The sequence below is a fragment of the Amblyraja radiata genome, chromosome 2 (genome assembly GCF_010909765.2).
Source record: "Amblyraja radiata isolate CabotCenter1 chromosome 2, sAmbRad1.1.pri, whole genome shotgun sequence".
NCBI lineage: Eukaryota > Metazoa > Chordata > Chondrichthyes > Rajiformes > Rajidae > Amblyraja > Amblyraja radiata.
In genome coordinates, this window is record NC_045957.1 from 60,679,095 (window position 1) to 60,702,492 (window position 23,398).

At 40.9% G+C, this 23,398-nt stretch overlaps 1 protein-coding gene across 4 annotated transcripts in view; it reads right to left on the reverse strand.

The window, feature by feature from the left end:
* creb5 (cAMP responsive element binding protein 5) overlaps positions 1-22,997 on the reverse strand; it is a 300,756-nt gene extending 277,759 nt beyond the window's left edge. The window contains exons 1-2 of one of the 4 annotated variants that reach the window (XR_004416368.1): positions 22,867-22,997; positions 18,008-18,205 (exon numbers count right to left, since the gene is read on the reverse strand). Coding sequence is in view for 2 of the 4 variants with exons in the window: in XM_033047442.1 (XP_032903333.1) it covers positions 18,008-18,016 (9 nt within the window). In the remaining 2 variants the exon portion in view is untranslated. The remainder of the gene's footprint in view (positions 1-18,007; positions 18,206-22,866) is intronic. The other 3 variants (XM_033047442.1, XM_033047445.1, XM_033047444.1) reach the window with 3 other exon arrangements.
* Positions 22,998-23,398: the final 401 nt, after the last annotated feature.

Below are 23,398 nucleotides of genomic sequence, written 5' to 3' on the forward strand. Positions count from 1 at the left end.
GGTGTAAACTACCCAAGCAAAATATGAGGTGCAGTACCTCCAATTTGCACTGGGCCTCACTCTGACAATGGTGGAGACCCAGGGCAGAATGGTCAGATTGGGAATGGGAGGGGGAGTGCTGAGCACCCGGTTTGATACAAAATAAAGCATCCTCATATTCTATTATAATAAACCCCACTCACAAAACAGCATCCATGTTGCACTAAGAAATAGGGGGTGGCTCCAGCCCACGGCATAATAAATTGAAATGAGACCACCCAAATCTATTTCACATTGACTCAACAACCAGGAGGTGCTTTCAATCCATTTGATGAATCTGAGTTGCTGGAATGTGGGCGTGTAATTGAGGCCATGCACTGTTTTCTGATCTCTACGCCTGAATTCCTAACATGTATTCCTGACAAGCAAAGCTCTATGACAGACACAAAAAGCTGGAGTAACTCAGCGGGACAGGCAGCATCTCTGGTGAGAAGGAAAGGGTGACGTTTTGGGTCGAGACCCTTCTTCAAAGCAAAGCACTATATTTGTTTAAGAGGTTGGATATGATTTGAATTATGTATTGGAACTGAAACACTAAGCATGCTCTGGTGTCCTATTATTGAAAACTTTAAATCAAATGAGATAAAGAACTATACACAGATGCGCATGACACTGCTTCAGAATGGAAGAAAATTATTTGGGTCTGAATATAAAAGGTAAGAAGTTATTGAATATATCATAAAAATTGATTTGCAAATAAATCTTAACATTAAACTAATGGTGTAGTCAATATAACATGGGAAGTCTCTAAACATCAAGAAGTCAACAAACTAAAAACCAAGGGATTTGAATAGATCATGGGACTGCATTAGCAAGTAGTAATATTGCATAATAAAGATATGGTGAAAAATATATACAAAGTGAACTCCAATCCACAGGAGGCAATGCAGGAAGAGGTGTCGGAACAAAATAGTCCAGAGCAGCTTTAATGTAGCAGCGAAATTAGAAAAACTAAACTTAGTACAGTGTATTAACCAGAGATATTCAGCACAATCGTTCATCATTCACACAACATAATCACGCCATTTTATTGACCATAAGTTCAAATACTTATAAAGTTCTATTCACAGCTACAGTAAGGAAATGTGCTTTTTGAAAGTATTAGAAGAGGACATCAAAGCATAAAAGCATCAGCTACCTAAGCTAAAAGCTAAAATTGAAAAACACGGGTATATATAAAATGGAGAGAAGAAATGTTGTGGAACATTTTCATTATTTATCCAGTCTTATTGAATTCTTTGAAAAGCTGAAAGGGTCAACTGTCATTTATTTCACAGAGACGTTGATGAAGCATATTGTCTGGGCATCCTGTGAAGGTGGAAATTACTGTCAAGTCTAACAGGAAGTTGATATTATTAGAACTTGAGGAACAGCCAGAGGAATGTAATGTTCTTTTCCAATTCCGACTATTCCTAGGTTCCGATTTTCTTCAAAATAAGGAAGAGTTGCCATGTGATTGATGACGATGGTTTAAATAGCTGTTTACTCTGGGATCTATGATCTTTGCTTCTCACCCCACCTCAACCCATCTGCATTGCAAGCAGATAGTATAAGTATCCTGCTGACATGAATATTGCTATTAAACCTGCACTGGCAGATTGAAAAGAAAGTTGGCTCTTGCTGTATGTTGCAAAGTAACAGGCAAAATGTGTGCATTTGCATCTTTTAAGAAATGTCAATAAAATCTGGATAAACCATAAGCTTATTAAATAGACATCAGCTTGTTTTAAATACCACATACCAACCAATTTTACTGGAGTCTTAAGATGAAAATAGAAAAATTGAAACGACGATAGAAGACATTAATCATTTTTAGACCATTCAGAAAATTAAGTCTTATCCTTGAAATGCAATATAATAATCTATTTTACTAAGACTCTTTGTTTTTGCCGGCAATGTGTCACTCTGCTTTGCTTTTTCCTATCGTCTTCCAAATGCTGGGCCACAGCCTTCCCATTTTCACATATTCTACTCACACTTTTCCTGTCGAAGCGATAAACATCTTCCCGTCGCATTCCAACCTATATTTCCGAAGTTATTCATAATTTAAAGTTTCAAAAAAAGCCAAAACCACTTTTTCAGAGAGTGTCCAGTGATGATGTCACAATGCCTCTCACAGTGCACCAATCACAATGGCCTCTCAAGCTGTCCAGGCCCTGGCGCTGCTCTACGACCTGGGTAGGTCCTGGGGCAGGGAATGGGAGTGAGGGTAGGAGGATGAGGGAAATGAGGAGGAAGGAGATGGGATGCCCCCCTCCCTCTCTGCCCTTCTCCCTCTCTATCCCCTCCCCCTCCCACTATTCCCTTCCCTCTCTACCCCCTCCACCTTCCCCTCCCTCTCTACCCCCTCCCCCTCCCTCTCTACCCCCTCCCTCTCTAAGGAGTGGTGAGTATTGGGACCTATGAGTGGTGGAATATTGCGTTCGGGGACCAGCCCTCCCCTGTGACGCGTTGGGGACAGGACCGCTTGGTCTAGTAAAGTATAACATTGCCATTTAAAATTGAAATTGGGAAAGAAAATAGCACATTTAAGTTTGAAAATTAATGCTTATACTGGACGATAACTGAAAATATTTTATGAACATATTAAATAAACAATTTTATTGAATATAATTCAAAAATTGATTTATATTTAGATTGTTTAATTTATAGAATAATTCTTAAAAGTATCAGTATGGACTTATTCTACATGTTTTTGCTGATTTAACTAATAATTATTGTATTTCAACCAATTGCTTTATTTTTATGCAACATTGTTTCTTAAGTCAATAAAGTTTCTGCTCTTCAGAGCTTTAACTGTAAACCCAGCAATAATTTTTCTGCTGATTATCTCTCTCCATACAGTAAATAATTTAACCCTCTTTGTTAAACCAGGGCTGGCATGCATATTTAAGTATCCGAAGAACCAATAACAATTTATTCTGTAACCAATATGAAAACAATTTGCTTCCACCACCCCCAAAAAACATGATTGTGTTTCACTATATTCTAGTTGTTCTGAATATCATTGTTAGATTTTGTATATTGTAAGATTTTGTGAACAATAACATCTTTGACATCTGAATGCAGATAAAATATAATGGATTAGAAAATAAATTGTGCTGTTACTTTGAAACAATTCTTAGGTTGGTTTATAGTAATAACTGCACCATATAACCATATAACAATTACAGCACGGGAACAGGCCATCTCGACCCTTCTAGTCCGTGCCGAACACGTATTCTCCCCTAGTCCCATACACCTGCGTTCAGACCATAACCCTCCATTCCTTTCCCGTCCATATAACTATCCAATTTATTTTTAAATGATAAAAACGAACCTGCCTCCACCACCTTCACTGGAAGCTCATTCCACACAGCCACCACTCTCTGAGTAAAGAAGTTCCCCCTCATGTTACCCCTAAACTTCTGTTCCTTAATTCTCAAGTCATGTCCCCTTGTTTGAATCTTCCCTACTCTCAGTGGGAAAAGCTTATCCACGTCAACTCTGTCTATCCCTCTCATCATTTTAAAGACCTCTATCAAGTTCCCCCTTAACCTTCTGCGCTCCAAAGAATGCACAATATATTATGTTGGATAAAATATTTACCCCTTGCAAAAAAGCCATGGAATTAAAAATGTTTGTATTTGCTGAATGTTTAACCTACACTGAAGAGCTGAATTGTGTCAGAAAATGTGATAATTGGGAAAGTGCCCATATTCATTCCTCCAAGAGCTCTTATAATTCCCTAATACATCAGCTTACACCAATAAATTGATTTTTTAAAACATTTTTAATGACATGAAGTTGTCATCATTTGTAATATAATGATATTTCATGATATGTAATTATTATGACAGTCACCAAGAAATCCAATGTATTCAAAATGTATTTTTACTTAGAGAGCGTCAAGAATGTTGACCTTGCTGTGATAATGCATGGTCGAAGTCAATCATATTGATGCAACTAAGGCAAAACTGAAGTATCAGGGAAAGGGAATGGAGGGTTACAATGTAATGTTCAGATGAGATGAAATATAAGAAAAGCTGAGTGAAGCATTACGGCCGACTTGGATTGATTGAGCTGAATGTTTCCCTTCCATTTCACACAAACCGTGTAATCCTATTTTTAATTGCTAAATAACCAATTAATGCTTCATGAGGTTGACTGAAATTGAATTTTCTATCAATGATAATCTGGTTTTTTTTTAAATCATGGTTTACTGGTGATAATAACTATTCAACTAAATTTATTTTCCCTGTACCGATGCCACTGCTGTTCCTTTCTTACAACTAGTAAACTGAGAATACAATAATTGGTCTGGTGTAATCATTTGATCTCAGTCATTTTGTTTATTGCCCTCAGTTGAAGCATGATGAAATGAGTAATTGTTATAATTGGGTTATGCTTTTTCATCAATCAATGGCCCTTCTCCTGATCTCAGAACTGCAAAGTTTTTTTTAAATGTTTTAATTAATTCTTGGGAAAGATCAATAATATTGTTCATTGCATGAGATGATGGTATTGGATATATTCCTAAACCATTCTGCCTCTATGATTAATGTGTTCTACAATGCTGCTGTGCATGACAGTTCTAGTAGTTTTGTCCACCAACAATGAGAATATCACAAAATGTGTCCAATGCTGAGAGGCTGGGTAATGTAGGATAGGGAAAGAACTGAGTTGAACTTGGAAGTGTCAGTGATCCTATACAATCTACTTTCAGATCACCAGGATATGGCTGCAATGCAATTAAAGGGTCAACAAATCCACAATGCTAGCTAAAGGGAGGATGCTAGGCCATATTACTTCTGAGCACCATACTAATTATAGGCTCAGCATGCACACCCATCCCTCTCCAATTCTTATTATGTCCTTCATTGCACATACATTTGCTCTTTTAGAAGAAGGGTCTGAAGAAGTCTGCAGAAGGGTGTCGACCCGAAACATTGCCTATTTCCTTCGCTTCATAGATGCTGCCTCACCTGCTGAGTTTCTCCAGCATTTTTGTCTACCTTTGCTCTTTTAACATTAATTTTCACGATCCTTTAGCACTTCACACCTCTGCAATCCTTCACATAGCTGTAATCTTCTACCCTGATGTGCATGTCCTCAGGACCTATTCCATCCTGACACACTTCATACTTTCTAGCTAGTCCAGGTCAAATGTAGGTAGTCACAGGATGAGGGCTGTGCTTCATCCATGTGTGCTTCCCACTTGAAGGGTAGGTTCTGGCATTGTGGACAGGGATGATCTACAAGTTTAGCATATCATAAGATGGAAGGGCAAGGATTTTTAACTAACTTCACCATTGAATCACAATTTTAAATTTGATGTTTGATGGCTTTTGGCTGTTTTCGAAGTGTACTCCTCGTGGCAGTAATCACCCTTTCAGACATGTTTGGACAAGAAAATGAACCCAGCAGGAACCAAAGGGAAGGATTACAAAAGCAGGATAGAAAAGAAGAGGAATTTCTAGATACCATTTCAAATTCTGTTGCCATATAGAAAGATGGAATGTGGGATTACAAAATGGGGTGTTTTTAAGGAAATGTTAGACATTGTGTCAGTGAAAATAGGGGATGGGTAATAGGATACTCCAGAAAGCAGCTTGCCAAATGGTGTTCTCATATCTTTATGGCCCTGTCCCACTGTATGAGTTCATTCAAGTGCACTCCGGAGTTTAAAAAAAAAATCAAACTCGTGATAAGTACGTAGAATGAATGTAGCGGGTACATCGGAGCTCGGGAACGTCTCTTAGCGGCTCGTAACACTAACGGCAGGTACTCGGGAAACGCGGTAAGCTCGGGAAGACTCGTGAAGATTTTTCAACATGTTGAAAAATGTCCACGAGAGCCCCGAGTACCGACGAGCGGCCATTACCGTAAATCTCTGAGTTCGAATCAGGGCAAACTCGGGAGAACTCTTTGAATTAACTTGTACTGTGGTACAGGGCTTTAACCCTGCCACAGAGGATATGGAGACCATTGAGAAAACGTGGCAATGTGCAGCTTCTTGGTGTACTGTTCTGTCTGCTTATTGTTCACAATGTTGGAGTTATTGAATATTTGTTTTGCCTCTGTGCAGGCTTTAGGTATATTATTGAAAGTGTAAAGGGGTGGTCAGCTCCATGAATGTGTCAGAAGAACCACTTTGATGGAACATCAGCGGAAGCAAATATTGCTGCTATCTTGGCTTTAAGCTCCAGAATAGTTCTGGCTTATAAAGACTCAGGAAAATTATGGATGTACACTTTGAGTGTTTTCCAATTCATGGATGTTTGAGGGCATGAGAATAGATGCCAACCTGCATGACTCAATATCCATGGTCGGAAACAAGTTTAGAATTGAGCAAATGAAAGCCTATCATGTTGAGAAACAGTGCTGATTCACAATGGGAAGCTAGTGGGGCTTTATGCATGCAGTCAGTAATGCTCTGCCTAGCAATGTAGGCAAATCTCAGTGCTCTTTCCTCCTCTTTGACAGTCACCAAGGGAGAGCTAATGAATTGCTGACACCTTCCGAACAATGAGTCAGTGACCTCCTGAAATGCCACGTACACAGCAAACTCACTGATGTCATCGGCGTCATCAGAAGCAGCGTGGATGGAGCCAAAGGCATAAAATCAGTGTGACCTTCATAGAGCATGCTCCAATGGTAGGTTTGAATTCTCAAACCAGCAGGTGGCATTGGCAAGTGACTGACTCCCCGGAGATGTGCAACTGCCTTGCACACTACTCCTCTGGGAGGTTTATGTTTAATGTTCCATTCGGATAAACTGCGTTCTGTAATGCTTTTTCATCCTCACAAAGATGGATGCTGCGGTTTTCCCTTGTTCAGCATCTGAGGGGAGAAAACATCACCTGTGAAACAATTTCAACCCTCAATAAATTCAATCTGTTAAATTATTCAAAAATAGCTGAAGGTTAGTCCACAAACACTCCAGATGTCTCGAACAACTAACAAGAGACTTACCTCAATGGAAGCAAAGATCAGTTTAAACATCACTTGTGTAGTATGCTGTCAACTCTTCATGCATGATTTGCTACAGGTTCAAGTGACATAACAGCCACACACAGACACAAATTGAGCAGAAGATTCACATTTCAGTCCCAGACTCCTTCATCACATGATGCCTATGTTTTCTGGAGATGACTGTTACAAGTGTCTATCAGGCACCAAAACCAATGCAGGTTCTGTACACATCCATAGATATGTAACATTACTGTGTGTCACACTGCAGACACTTGTTCTCCATCCAGAATAAAGGAAATACACGGCAATTCTTACCTGCTCATTTCACATCAGGCAAATAATGTTTCTAAAGAAAGTAGAACAATTTAACCAAACTGTTTTAGAATAAAGCACCTGTACTTTTTTAATTTGGCAGTTAAATGCCAGTATTGGAGAATACACAATACATCCATGAGGAAGAAAAATAATTATCAGCAGTATTTTTTTTGTTTCCCCAAGATGATTTAGCTCTCATTTCAAATGTTATCTCTGAATTGTGGCCCTGTAAAAATTGTATGAAAACTTTAATTACATCAAAATAACTCTTACCAAACCGGTTTCCGAATTGTTAGTAGGCAATAAATGTTGAAGAATGGATTGCCAAGGTGCTCAGTTTATTGCAGTGTCCAAGGTTTTTGCCCAGTGCCCATTTCATGTGGTGAAATAAGGTAGTATTTTAAGCCAATAAATTTCAACCTACATATCTACATCAATTTATGTTGTAGACTGGGGGGGAAATCCCGTTGTCGTAGCACTAACGGTATTCTGTTATGAGCAGGTAAGTAACATTTTTTTTTTCTTTGTCCTAACTGATGAAAAGTTTAAAGCCCCTGTCCCACTTAGGTGATTTTTTCGGCGACTACAAGCGACGAGGCTGTCGCCACATGGTCGCGGGGTGACGACTGTATGGTCGTGAGTAGTCTCCTCAAGTCGCCTAAAGAGTTGTAATGTTTTTCTGGTCACCACTGAAACATTTGAAATGTTTAAAACTTTTCGGCGACAGTGGGCTTGCGTAGCTTGTCTTCTCCTGTCATAGTTCCTGTCGTAGGTTGTCACCAGGATGATGCAGGTTGTCGCCAGGTGACGTTAGTTGTTGCCGGGTGCTGACTTCAGTGAATTCCGTTGGCGACTACCTACGTCAACCTACGTCAACCGGCGACAGGTACCAGCGACTGAATTGTCTTCAGTTTTCTTCAGTTGTTGCCATTCCTTGTCGTAACTTGTCACAGGAGGACATAGGTTGACTTTGTTTGTCGCCTGTGTGGTTGTAGTTGTCATAGGTGTGGTCGTAAGTGGACATCCTAATGGGTCGCCGGTTGTCGGTAGCTTGCCGTAGCTTGACGTCGACTAGGTGGTAGGTTGTCGTAGCTTGTCGTAGACATTGTCGTAGACATTGTCGTGGGGGGGTGGGGGGGGGGGTTCCAGTCGCCGCTTTTTCGATGACCTGCTACAGTTGTGACAGTCGCCGGCAGTCGCCAAAAAAATCGCCTAAGTGGGACAGGCCCTTTAGTTGATTTCCTTCAAATTAATTTAAACTGTAAGCAAACAAAAGAGAGCTACCAAGTGTAACCATGGAATTGTGGAACTCCATGGATTTAAACTTACAGACAGATGGTCGGTAGCATGAATTAACACTGGCCAGAACACTGGCTGAAGAGAAGATATCAGTCACAACCAAAATTTAAGTGTAGGCATTAAATAAATGCATATTTAACTTAAAAATAATGATCTAATTACATTTCTGTCTTAGCTTTCCATGCAACTAACAATGCAAAACATATTGCACAATTCGGAGGGACAACTGATGCTGCTAACTAAAACAAGTAGGGTAGCTATGGAAACTATGAGGATCAAAGAAGAAGAAGTACTGACACTTTTGAAAAATATAAAAGTGGATAAGTTTCCAGGTCCTGACAGGATATTCCCTAGGAAAATTGAGGGAAGTTAGTGTTGAAATAGCAGGGGCTATGACAGAAATATTTCAAATGTCATTAGAAACGGGAATGGTGCTGGAGGATTGGCGTACTGCGCATGTTGTTCCATTGTTTAAAAAGAGTTCTAAGAGTAAACCAAGCAATTATAGACCTGTTAGTTTGACGTCAGTGGTGGGCAAATTAATGGAAAGGATACTTAGAGATAAAATATATAATCATCTGGATAAACAGGGTCTGATTAGGAACAGTCAACATGGATTTGTGCCTGGAAGGTCATGTTTGACTAATCTTCTTGAATTTTTTTGAAGAGGTTACTAGGGAAATTGATGAGGGTAAAGCAGTGGATGTTGTCTATATGGACTTCAGTAAGGCCTTTGACAAGGTTCCACATGGAAGGTTGGTTAAGAAGGTTCAATTTTTGGGTATCAATAGTGGAGTGGCAAGATGGATTCAACAGTGGCTGAATGGGAGATAGCAGAGAGTAATGGTGGATAACTGTTTGTCTGGTTGGAGGCCGATGACTAGTGGGGTGCCACAGGGATCTGTGTTGGGTCCACTGTTGTTTGACATATACATCAATGATCTGGATGATGGTGTGGTAAATTGGATTAGTAAGTATGCAGATGATACTAAGATAGGTGGTGTTGTGGATAATGAAGTACATTTTCAAAGTCTACAGTGAGATTTAAGCCATTTGGAACAGTGGGCTGAAAGATGGCAGATGGAATTTAATGCTGATAAGTGTGAGGTGCTACATCTTGGCAGGACAAATCAAAATAGGACATACATGGTAAATGGTAGCGAATTGAGGAATGCAGTTGAACAGAATGATCTAGGAATAACTGTGCATAGTTCCCTGAAGGTGGAATCTCGTGTAGATAGGGTGGTAAAGATGGGACGACAGATGGCACAATGGGCTAAGTGTTCGGCTGACAACCGGAAGGTAGCCGGTTCGAATCCCGCTTGGAGTGCATACTGTCGTTGTGTCCTTGGGCAAGACACTTCACCCACCTTTGCCTGTGTGTGAATGTGTGTGAATGTGTGTGAGTGACTGGTGGTGGTCGGAGGGGCCGTAGGCGCAGATTGGCAGCCACGCTTCCGTCAGTCTGCCCCAGGGCAGCTGTGGCTACAGAAGTAGCTTACCACCCCCGAGTGTGACTGAGGAGTGAATGAATAATACGATGTAAAGCGCCTTGAGTATTAGAAAGGCGCTATATAAATCCCATCCATTATTATTATTATTATTAAAGAAAGGTTTTGGTGTGCTGGCCTTTATAAATCAGAGCATTGAGTATAGAAGTTGGAATGTAATGTTAAAATTGTACAAGGCATTGGTGAGGCCAATTCTGGAACATGGTGTACAATTTTGGTCGCTAAATTATAGAAAAGATGTCAACATAATAGAGTGAGTACAGAGGAGATTTACTAGAATGTTGTCTTCAAGAAGGAACTGCAGATGCTGGAAGATCGAAGGTACACAAAAATTCTGGAGAAACTCAGTGGGTGCAGCAGCATCTATGGAGCGAAGGAAATGGGTGACGTTTCGGGCCGAAACCCTTCTTCAAACTTACTAGAATGTTGCCTGGGTTTCAGCACCTAAATTACAGAGAAAGGTTGAACAAGGTAGGTCTTTATTCTTTGGAGCGCAGAACGTTAAGGGGGGACTTGATAGAGGTCTTTAAAATTATGAGAGGGATAGACAGAGTTGACATGGATAAGCTTTTTCCATTGAGAGTAGGGAAGATTCAAACAAGAGGACATGATTGGAGAATTAAGAGACAAAAGTTTAGGGGTAACATGAGCGGAAATTTCTTTACTCAGAGAGTGGTAGCTGTGTGGAATGAGCTTCCAGTGGAAGTGGTGGAGGCAGGTTCGATTTTATCATTTAAAAATAAATTTGATAGGTATATGGATGGGAAAGGAATGGAGGGTTATGGTGTGAGTGCAGGTAGATGGGACTAGGTGAGAGTAAGTGTTCGGCACGGACTAGAAGGGCCGAGATGGCCTGTTTCTGTGCTGTAATGGTTATATGGTTATATGGTTATCTGATCGGTTGTCAAACTTATATCGTTCCTTCCTACTGATAATATTGATTACTTTTCGCAAATTCTTAGTGAATATAATTAGGTGTTAAAATACTATACCAGCCCCAATTCCTGCCTCACCACACAGCACTATATTTTCTTCTGTAGGAAGGAAATTCAGATGCTGGTTACAACAAAGATAGACACAAAATGCTGGATTAACTCAGTGGGTCAGGCAGCATCTCTGGAGAGAAGGAATGGGTGACGTTTCGGGTCGAGACCTTCTTCAGACACATCTTTCTTTCCCATTCACATACTTGTCTAGTTCCCTTCTCAATACCTTGACTTATTTTGCCTTCACAACCGCACGCGTGGCTCAGTGGCACAGCGATAGAGTTGCTGCCATACAGCACCAGAGACCCGGGTTCGATCCTGACTAATGCCCCTGTCCCACTTAGGAAACCTGAACGGAAACCTCTGGGGACTTTGCGCCCCCACCCAAGGTTTCCATGCGGTTCCTAGAGGTTTTTGTCAGTCTCCCTACCTGCTTCCACTACCTGCAACCTCCGGCAACCACCTGCAACCTCCGGGAACCGCACGGAAACCTTGGGTGGGGCGGAATGTCTCCAGAGGTTTCCGTTCAGGTTTCCTAAGTGGGACAGGGGCATAAGGGTGCTGCCTCTACAGAGTTTGTACATTCTCCCTGTGGGTTTTTTCCAGCTGCTCCAGTTTCCTCCCACACTCCAAATATGACAGGTTTGTGGGTTAATTGGCTTTGGTAAGTTGTAAAATAGCCCCTTGTGTGTTTAGATTAGTGTACGGAGTGATTGCTGGTCGGTGTGGACATGGTAGGTCAAAGGGCCTGGTTCCGCGCTGTATCTCTAAAAGTTTAAAAAAAATAAAACCAACCCTTGCACTGAACCCTGATTGAATCATTCAATGCACAGAAATATTTTTTCTCATCTTATTTTGTCAAACATCTTCTTTTGTCATTTTGATTCTTTTTGATTCTTTTGTCAAACATGTTCTCTAGTTTATGAACTTGCAACAATGTAACCAGTTTTCCCCGCATTCAACTCTGTCTGGGCCATTCATGATATCAACTCCCTCTATCAGGTCCCCTCTCATCGTTACCTATTCCAAGGAACACAACCATAACTTCGCCAGTCTGCCCATATAATTTCCATTCCTTTAATCATTTCAGTGAATATCTTTCATATCCTACATCCGTCACATGTTTCATGAGGTGTGTTGCCAGAACTGGACATGGTTCTCCAGTTGTAGCTGAATCTTAGGCTTGTGCAAGGACATCATCATTTCCTTACATAATAACTATACTTCTTTTTATTAACCCAGGGTACCGTACACTTTCTTAACTTACCCTATCACTTCCAATGATTTATGTACACTTTCCCCCAGATCTCTCTGTTCCTGTACCTTTTTGAAACTATGCCCTCTAGTGTAGATCATTTCGACTCATTCTTCCAGCTATAATGTTAAATTGTGTTTTAAATTTCTTCTACCAAATGTCCGTTTGCCCATTCTGCCAGCCTATCTAATATCCTCCTTATAATGCACCATGCTCCCAGGTTTACTATTGTCCACAGATTTGGTACAGATCCATGTACATACACATCTTTAATATGTATGCAGAAAAATAATTGTTCCAGTACTATCATTAGGGGAACTCCATTACATGCTTCCCTCCTCCTCTGTTTCCTGTCATGTAGCCAAGTCTGTATCTATGATGCCACTGTCCATTTTGTTCCATTTTGATAATAAGCCTGCTACGTGGCACTTTTATCAATTGCCTTTGAAAGCCCCAAAACACTACATCAACTGCACACCCTTTTGTTACCTCATTGAAAACAATTTGCCTTTAACAAATCTTCGTTGGCTTGTCAAAGTAATACACAGTTGTCCAGGTGACCTCTAATTCTAACCCTTTTAATTTCTAGAAGCTTTTCCACTATCTAGGTTACATGACTGATCTGTAGGTGTTGGCTTTATCTTACACTAAGTATCATGAACAAAAATGTAACATTTCCAATACACTAACTATAACTTTATATGAGGAAACTGCAGCAACATTTATTTTTTAGTAAAGACTAATTTAATGTACAGTCAACCCTTGTTATAACAGATCATCCACTATAAACCAGGTAAGGGATTTTAATTTTATAAATAGTAGAAACAAACAACTACAGATGCTGGTTAATATACAAAAGGGCACAAAGTGCTTGAGTAACTCAGCAGGTCAGGCTGTATCTCTGGAGAACATCGATAGGTGATGTCTCAGGTCCAGACCCATTTTTCGACTCTGGGCCTGGAACTGGACCACAAATCCAGGTGAGTTAATGGCCAGGGGAAGAGGCGAGGATTGGTGCAATCGTGGCCCATGAGCAATCGGAGTGCAAGAAAGGGTCAGCGGCGGCGGTGGTGATGGTGGCAGTGGTGATGATGAATGACGCGATGGTGGCAGTGGTATCTTTGATGGTGGTGATGATGGTTGTGGTGGTGACGGCATTGCCAGCGGTGGTGGTGACTGCGGCAGCGGTGGCGGCAGTGTGGCAGAGGCAGGCGTGGCCTGGGAGTGGTCAGGATGGCGGCAGCGCAGGAAGCTGCCTGAGAGGTGGTACAGGCCAGGGTGGGCAATGGTGGTGGCAGCAGCACCGGAAGCAGCCGGGAGGCAGCATGAGAGGTGGCATGTGCCAGGGTGCCTCAGCCTGGCAGTGAAGGTCGGTATAACCAAAATCTGTCATAAAGTGGTCTGTTAAAATGAGGGTTTCTGGGTTTTTTTAACCTTAATGATGCCCGCTACTCTGAGTAAATTTCCTTTCAGTCATTGCATGCCTCACATCTGCTCTCACTACCCATTTACTTCAAGTTCTCCTTCTTAAACTCTGTTCTATTTGGAGGAATTTTGTTTGAGATTAGCACACTCCTGCTCTTTCAGTTCTTTTGGATAGACCTCCAATGGCTATCTTCTACTCATGCTGGCAATGGAGTAGCCATTTGAAAAGTACAATGCGGGAAATGCAGAAAATTCAGCCTCCTTCATGCGTCACAGTGACTCTTGCTGCATCTCAAACTCATCAATCTTGAACTTGAGATCAGTTATCTCCTCTACTTTTAATCCCCAGAACATGTGCAGTGTCCTTAAGTTCAGGAATTGAAAACAGCTCTCAGATTCCTATCCTTATATGTATTTTCTCGATTTCCTTTCAGATAAGCTTATGAACGATTTGTTATCCTGATTGAACTATTCATTCTTTATTTGTTAACACTAGCTTCCCTATTTGAGTTTTAAGTTTGTGCGTGATTAAATAATCATTATTTTCTCCTGAATTTAACCCAATATCATTTTGAAGTATCAAGCAGCATCCCGGCTCTTTCTCCAAAAAATTCCTTGTTTCATGAATTTCCTGTTACTTAAGATTCTGCCGCACTCTCTGAAGACTTCACTCTGAATAACCTCCATGTGTGACAATAACAAAATTATTATCAACAAGTGCTCTCCAAAAAAATAGAACAATGGTTTGATCTATACTTGTTGAAAATGCCAGGTCTGGAATACTGTAAAGGGTCTAATCCAGTGATGATATGCTGTAGATAGATACAAATGCATGGGGGTCAAGCAGCATACCTGGAGACAATGGTAAACGATGATTCGGGTCGGGACGCTTCTTCTGATTGTAATGGGGCTGGGGGGAACTGGAATCGAGAAACAAGAAACAGGACAAATCAGGGTTGGCAACAGATGACCTCAGGCAAGGAAGTTCCATGATAGGCCAATTTCTTTTCCTTTAGAGATACAGCTCAGAATCAGACCCTTTGGCCCACCGAGTCCGCACCGACAAGCGATCCCCACACATTAACACTGTCCTACACACACTAGGGACAATTTACATTTGTACAAAGCCAATCAGCCTACAAACCTGTACGTGTGGGAGGAAACTGAAGATCGCGGAGAAAATCCGAGCAGTCATGGGGTCCATACTGACAGCACCCATAGTCGGGATCGAACCCGGGTCTCTGCCGCAGAAAACGCGGTAAGGCAGCCACTCTACCGCTGTGCCACCGTCTCGCCCAATTGTTGGCTAGAGATGGTGTGAGCCCAAGAAAGATACATTGTTGCAAACTGGGAAACTGGTTAATGAACATTTAGTGAAGGAAGAGGAGAAGGGGAGGAAGAAAGAAGGGAGTGGGTGGGGGTGGGGGGGGGGGGTTGTTTGTAGAAGTTACCTGCATTTTGAGGATTCAACCTTCAAACCACTGGGTTATAAGCTACTCAAGCAAAATATGAAGTACTGTTCATCCAATTTACATGGGGCCTGACTCTGGCAATAGAGGAGCTGGAGGACAGAAGGTTAATATGGGAATTGAAGGGGGATTTAAAGTTAAGAGTTAAAGATGATATGATGAAAATGCATTTGGAGGTTATGCCTCAGGCCCTCAGTGATATGAAGGAAGGGAGTATATGGCCAAATGTTGCACTTCCTATTCTTGTATTTTATATCTGTTGGCAGACCAATTTCCTTTATGGTATAAATAAAGTTCTATCATATTGTATTCCTACACTGGAAGGTGCAGTTAGAAGAGTAGTCAGAATCGAGGATAACTGAGGAAAGAACCAGATGTCATTGAGAAATGTCCAAGCAAAATATAGAAACATAGAAAATAGGTGCAGGAGGAGGCCATTCGGCCCTTCACGCCAGCACCGCCATTCATTGTGATCATGGCTGATCGTCCCCTATCAATAACCCTTCTCCTCATATCCCTTGACTCCACTAGCCTCTAGAGCTCTATCTAACTCTCTCTTAAATCCATTCAGTGACTTGGCCTCCACTGCCCTCTGTGGCAGGGAATTCCACAAATTCACAACTCTCTTGGTGAAAACGTTTTTTATCACCTCAGTCTTAAATGACCTCCCCTTTATTCTAAGACTGTGGCCCCTGGTTCTGGACTCGCCCAACATTGGGAACATTTTTCCTGCATCTAGCTTGTCCAGTCCTTTTATAATTTTATATGTTTCTATAAGATTCCCCCTCATCCTTCTAAACGCCAGTGAATACAAGCCTAGTCTTTTCAATTTTTCCTCATATGACAGTCCCGCCACCCCAGGGATCAATCTCGTGAACCTACGCTGCACTGCCTCAATCACAAGGATGTCTCTTCCTCAAATTAGGAGACCAAAACTGTACACAATACTCCAGATGTGGTCTCACCAGAGCCCTATACAACTGCAGAAGAACCTCTTTACTCCTTTACTGAAATCCTCTTGTTATGAAGGCCAACATTCCATTAGCTTTCTTCACTGCCTGCTGTACCTGTAAGCCAACTTTCAATGACCGGTGTACAAGGATGCCCAGGACTCGCTGCACCTCCCCCTTACCTAACCTAACCCCATTGAGATAATAATCTGCCCCCTTGTTTTTGCCGCCAAAGTGGATAACCTCACATTTATCTATATTATACTGCTTCTGCCACGCATCTGCCCACTCACTCAACCTGTCCAGGTCACCCTGCAACCTCCTAACATCCTCTTCCTAGTTCACACTGCCACTCAGCTTTGTGTCATCCGCAAACTTGCTAGTGTTGCTCCTAATTCCCTCTTCCAAATCATTAATATGTATGGTAAACAGTTGCGGCCCCAACACCGATCCTTGCGGCACTTCACTCGCCGCTGCCTGCCATTCTGAAAAGGACCCGTTCACTCCTACTCTTTGCTTCCGGTCTGCCAACCAATTTTCTATCCATGTCAACACCCTACCCCCAATACCATGTGCTCTAATTTTAGTCACCAGTCTCCCGTGCGGGACCTTATCAAAGGCTTTCTGAAAGTCTAGATACACTACATCCACTGGCACCCCTTCATCCATTTTACTTGTCACATCCTCAAAAAATTCCAGAAGATTAGTCAAGCATGATTTCCCTTTCATAAATCCATGTTGACTTGGACTAATCCTTTTACTGCTATCCAAATGCCCCATTATTACCTCTTTAATAATTGACTCCAGCATCTTTCCCACCACCGAAGTCACAATATGAAGGTATAAAGTTGATTTGCATGTGTATATAGAGAAGTACGTGTCTGCTTTTCATGTAAAATCTTTAGTAATTCATCATTAATTTCCAGACATTAGTGCAGCATTCAGAAAATCAACTTGTTATTTCCCCTTAAATGCCACAAATATCTTCAGCATTGTCTAAAATATTTAACATGTCACTATTACTTCATAAGATCATAAGTGATAGGAGCAGAATTAGGCCATTCAGCCCATAACGTCTACTCCGCCATTCAATCATGGCTGATCTATCTCTCCCTCCTATCCCCTTTCTCCTGCCGTCTCCCCATAACCTCTGACATCCGTGCTAATCAAGAATCTATCTATCTATCTCTGCCTTAAAAATATCCACCGACAGCCTCCACAGCTTTCTGTGGAAAAGAATTCCAGAATAATTACCCTCCGACTAAAGAAATTCCTCCTCATATCGTTCCTAAAAGAACGTCCTTTAATTCTGAGGCTATGACCACTAGTCCTAGACTCTTCCACTAGTGGAACCATCCTCTCCACATCCACCCTATCCAAGCCTTGTTAAACTTGGGAAACGTTTAATGAAAAAAAAGTAGATCATGCAGGAAAAGTGACTGCCAAATAGAATCACAGAATATCTACAGCATGAAACAAGGCTATTTCAGCTGTCGAATCTTTACAAGATTGTAAGAGCAATCCTGTACAATTCATCACTTCACCATCCCCACAGCTCTGCAAATTTTCTCCATTCAGAAACTTGTCTAGGTCACTCTTGAATGAAGCAAATGTTGTACAGATGTAACCAAGTAGCAATGCTAAAATGAAGGAAGGCAAAATTTAGTTAGGGTTTTATGAAAACTAAAAAGCCATAGGTAGGATGGATCTCCACTGGAATTCAGATGTAATTAGGACATTTCAGCAAGCAGAGAATAAAAATTTATACAAAGCAATATGATATACCATATTAAAGAAAACTCACCAAATCCATGCAAGTGCGTTTTTATTCCAATGGAGCAGAAGGCAGACAAACAAAATGTCCCACTAAGTGCTTCTCTTTATCCAAGGCTGTTCATATATACTGTTCACCAATTTTATGGGTATCCATATAATTTATTTCCTTCACTTTATTATCCAGTCATGCATCTGTCATGGAATTATTGGTATCATAAATGTCAATCTACAGAAAGGAAAATAGAAGCAATTATAATTTTTTGATTAGTTCAGAAATTTTATCCATGATAGAAGACTGATGCTGAAAGCAATAATCCTCCTTTATTCAATTTTAACCTGTCATTATTTCTTTGAAATAAATCTTCCATTTATGTAATAATGAAGGAAAAAGACATGTTCACGAGAGGACTTACAATTGTGAAAATAACATCTGAATGTATGTGGTATGATGAGGCAAAAGAAAACAAACATTGCTGCAACAAATACTGAGAAGAATAATACTGATTTATGTGTATACTTTTATTACGATTTGTTAAAACTTATATTTACCTGTATGTTACCACATGGACGTATTTCATTTCAGCATCAAAAGTTAAAATTAGGATCAAGAGGAGAAACGGTAACAATTATTTTTTTAATTAAATCTTCCCATTGTCACTCACCTCGAAATATCTTTAATTCATTTGTTTTCTATCTTGCTACATCACTGTTTATATCTCTCGTTACCCATTTCCCTGACTAGTCTGAAGAAGGCTCTAAACCCGAAGTGTCACTCATTCCTTCTCTCCAGAGATGCTGCCTGTCCCGCTGAGTGACTCCAGCATTTTGTGTCTATCTTCAGTTTAAACCAGCATCTGCAGTTCCTTCCTACACATTAGATTATTGATAATATACAATTGAGTTTGTATGCCTCTTTTATCCTTTTTGCAATATGATTTAAACCATACCACAAAATGTCAAAAATTTAGTCCACCAGAAAAGCATAGCCAAGGCCAATCAGTTACAGTGCAGAAACCATTAGATTTCTCTTATTTCGTGGCTAGCCATGTTAATCTTCTGCTAGTCACTCTCCCAAGCTTTATTCCTCTCCAGTCAATGTCCATTTGATTAGGCAGGAATACTCCAAGTATGTTTTTTGTTCAGAAGGGCCTAAGATAGACGTTTGCATTTAATTACAACTAGGTCAAGATCAAACCGGGTGAACTGATAAAATACGAATACAAAGAAGGAAAACGAGTTGAGGTGAGGAATGAGGAATCTTGTTTGAAGAGATATATTAGTCATGGACTGTGACAGAGGGAAACAATTTTTGGGAAGTTGAAGAGTCAGACATTATATTTTTAAATACAGTGAAAGGGGGAGGGGGAGAGGTTGGAGGGGCAAGACAGAGCATGATGAGTGAGAAAGCGATGAGAGAGAAAGGATGGGGAGAGAGCTATGAGGAAGAGGAATGGGAGCGAACGAGAAGGGTGGGAGAGGAAGAGAGTAATGAAAGAGAAAGCGATGCATATGATCGAGTGTGATGGGAGAGGAAGAGACAGAAAGGAGGGAAAGAGTGGAATGGGGGAGAAAGAGTGGGGTGGGAAAGAAAGAATATGTTGACAAGATGATGAAATACTTTATGATGTACAGATAAATTCACCAAAAAAACTATTTTTAGCCTAATGAGCCTTAAAGGTGATATTTTAAACATGAGGTTCAATCCAACCATTGAGCTAGCAGACCATGCCAAGTCCTTCACAAAGGAAACCCAGTAATGAGATCAAGATTATTGAGGAAAGATTACATTTGTGGATTTTACTTTTCTCACTCCCAAAATTAGTCCGTAGGACACAGAATGGGTGCTTCAGCTCACCGCTTACATATAAGCCATTTTGCCCATCTACATTAATCACTCCAATAGGTCTGCCTCCTTCTTTGCCTTGCTGGGAACAATACAGTCAATAGAAATAGATGTACTTTAAGAATACTTTGATGTATGGCAGTGAATCTAATCAAAGTGTTTACAATGTAATTTGATTCAAATATATTTGCAAAAAATATCTTCTGTGCAATTATATTTCATTTATCATGTTAAATAAGAACCTCTCTTTAATGTACTGTTAGTGCATTTAAGAGTATGTATCAATGTATAACAAATTTCCAAGATGAAAAGGCTTTTTAGTTTTCAAGAGTAAACTTGCAAACTGTTGTCAATATATATATATATATATACATACATACTCACAATATTGTATGGATAAATTAAAATGATCTTCACATAGTGCCTTCCGACTACAATGATGAGGTAGGTGTCTACCCACACAAGGCTGCAAAAGGATGCTGAATCTTTAACATCTTCCAAAGATCATTAAAACATGTATCTTTTCGAGAATAGGGTGGCGAGCAGGTGGTACTTTTAACAAGGCCTCAACTGCTCTTAATGACCCTTCCATTGAAAAGCCGAGATAAAATACAATTCTGGCGAAGAGGTTAAATGTTGCTCATTTTACCGGTGACAATGAGTGCCTTCACTTGGCCAAGTGTTCAATTGGCATTTGCCTTTTCCCCCTTACTTCTGTGAATCTATTACAGAGTGTAAGCTATCACAATTTAAGGCTGGATGTTTTGTAAATAACCGTACAGTCACTGTGTCGGAAGGAGCTGTAGATGCTGGCAACGGTACGCATGGATCTTACAACCACGGAGTTTCCCAAAACAATTAGTACTTTAGTGTTCCACTCGGTGGGAGATCCACGCTACTATTTGACCAAAGAGCTCAATCAATCAACAATGTGTTCGTCCCGGGGTCTACACGGCAGAAGGCTGGACTGGGTATGGTATTCACAGTCATATCCAGTAAAAAACTGCTCTATTCCAATCAAACTAACTTCGTGAGCAGTGCAGGCGTCCCAAATTTTAATTTAGCTTATTATTCATCTGTCTAGAGCCCTCATGCATTCAACAATTTTGTGAAAGTTTCGTAGTTAGTGAGGGTCTACCGGTGATGCTGAGTACTCCGTTCAAATGCTCGTCTCTCAAGAATATGATGTCGTGAACAGTGCGCTATCTCTGAAATAGTTTAATAAAGTGTACTCGGTTATTTAAAGCTGCTCCTTTTTCGATCTTCACCATGAAGGATGAGTAACTGAACTTTTGCTAGTCTATATGCCATTCTCTCAGCTCTCATAGCGCACGGTCCCTGGCGATCGTACTGGTTACATAAAATGTTGGTTATTTTAGGGGCAGTTATATAGCGAAAAGCTCACTTTCAATTTTGTAACAACAGAAGAGAAAACAAAGTATCCAGGCATGATGCTAAAGAGGCTTAGAGAAATTAAACTTCGCCGCGGCTTTCTCTTTCAAGCAAAGAAGCAAGTTTCCTTTATTGTCGCTGCGCGAAACGCTCCGACTGCGAAAAAAAAGCGAGCTTGGCCCGGTGTCTAAACTGAACTCGTTGATGCATGCACTCTGGAGGAATTCCTCGGCAATCCGGCACAGGAACTACAGCGTATGATCAACGCTGCAAGTGCAACAATGCCTGTCTCACAAGTTCGACATTTAAAGTTGATCGTTCTACAGTCCTTGTACAGTGGGTCTGCTGTACAGTTCGGCAGAAATGCTCAAGTTCCACCCCTGAGAAACTTCACATGAGATTTATTGACACACTGCACTAAAATAATAATTATGTATGCGTGTATGTGCAAAGCAAAAGTATGATATGAAATTGGTTTAATTTGTTCTCTCTCGCATGGCGTCAATTCAGATTCCCAACTTGTCTCTTAAAGTTGCTTAAAAATCATCAGTGATGGGATCTACAAACTCAAGATGAATGACTGAATATACCTCTTCATCAATAATAGAGAACACGTTTCAAGTTCTAATGTATCGTTTTACAAGTACAGTGGTCATTAAAGATTGTCCGGAAAGGGCAGTTATATACAAAATAAAGTGAAAATGACTGGAAATTACACTTGTCAAGGTTTTAAGACATTTCATCTTGAGATATTTTTCAAACGGACGGGCTCTAATAGTGCGCTTTGTCAGCAGATTCCCCCCCCCCGAACCCTCAATATCGCGGGCTGTTAATCAAACATGCTTAATAGGCTGCAGAATGACGTAATGGCCAACTATAACCCTGCTCTCATATATAATAACAAAATATCTTTCCTGATGGCAATTTTAAATGGACAAAACTAAATATATAGTGATCAATGGACCGCAGCCACGAAGGACATAGTCAATCACAATTTCAAAAGTGTTCTCATCTGGCAACAAAAAATCTAAATTTAGCACCTTAAAACGTCCAGAAGAGACTTGTGTTAATCTCAACACGTGTAAAACTCCATGGATCTGCACCAATTCAACACTTGTATTCAAAACTCATTGGAAGCGTCCGACCAAGAGTTACTATAACGTATAACAGGTCCATTACATGAGTGCACACTTGACAGCAAAATAACTAACAATAAACAGCTGAAAACTGAATAACAGCAAATAAGTGTTTATTGTTTTATGTTTACACACCAATCAGTTTTTTTCACAAATTTTGAAAATTCACATTTGGCGTCCCTGCCCTTTGGAGGAGACTATCACACGCCAGACAAAAACAGCGTAAGAATACTAATGACTTTCCATTGAAACATTTATCTGAGGAACTTTCATTTAAGCACACTTTTCCCATAAAATGGACCCGTTTTACGTGACAGCGACTCGCAGTTTGCAACTTATTAGCAGTAACCATCAGCAGTTTCTAACCCGTAACACACCCCCCGGTGCCGGCACCGATACTGTTACTGTTTACCATTTAGCATCAACAAAAAGAGGGAAAAAATTACAAACAGATGCAAATTAACTATGTTTTACAGAAGCAACTCAGTTGAAAAGTGCACAAAAGGGTCAAAATACCTGAGAGGTTGCCGTCCTTGTGCCTTTCACTAATTTTCCAATAACTTAGCGAAAGTCCAATTGAAGAAGCGGGTCTGTGAGGAACCACGTTGGACTGAGAGAAGATTACAATACATTCTATTTAGAGAAGCATTACATCACCCTTTGGTGACGTCACGTGGGATTCCTGAACTTCTAAATCATTGCAATCCCAGAGCGAGCGGGGCGACGCACGGCCGAGTGGCCAACGACGTCAGCACGTAAGTGGGTAGAAGGGGCGGGGATAGTGATTTGACGTTGAAAGGAACGGCTGCGCGCACAAAGGGGCGGGGCCGAGCACAAGGGGCGTGGCCAAAGACAATGGGCGGGGTCAGCACAAGGGGCGGGGCCAAGCACAAGAGGCGGGCCGCGCCGTGCGGTGCAGGGAGGAGCAAAGAGGTGCTCGCTGCACCGAGGAAATGCACTGAAGTTTCCGCCGGAGCTCAAAGTTGCACTCGGCAAACATGGTGCATACTTCAAATTGATGTTTCACTGAGTCTACGTTTAGATACGT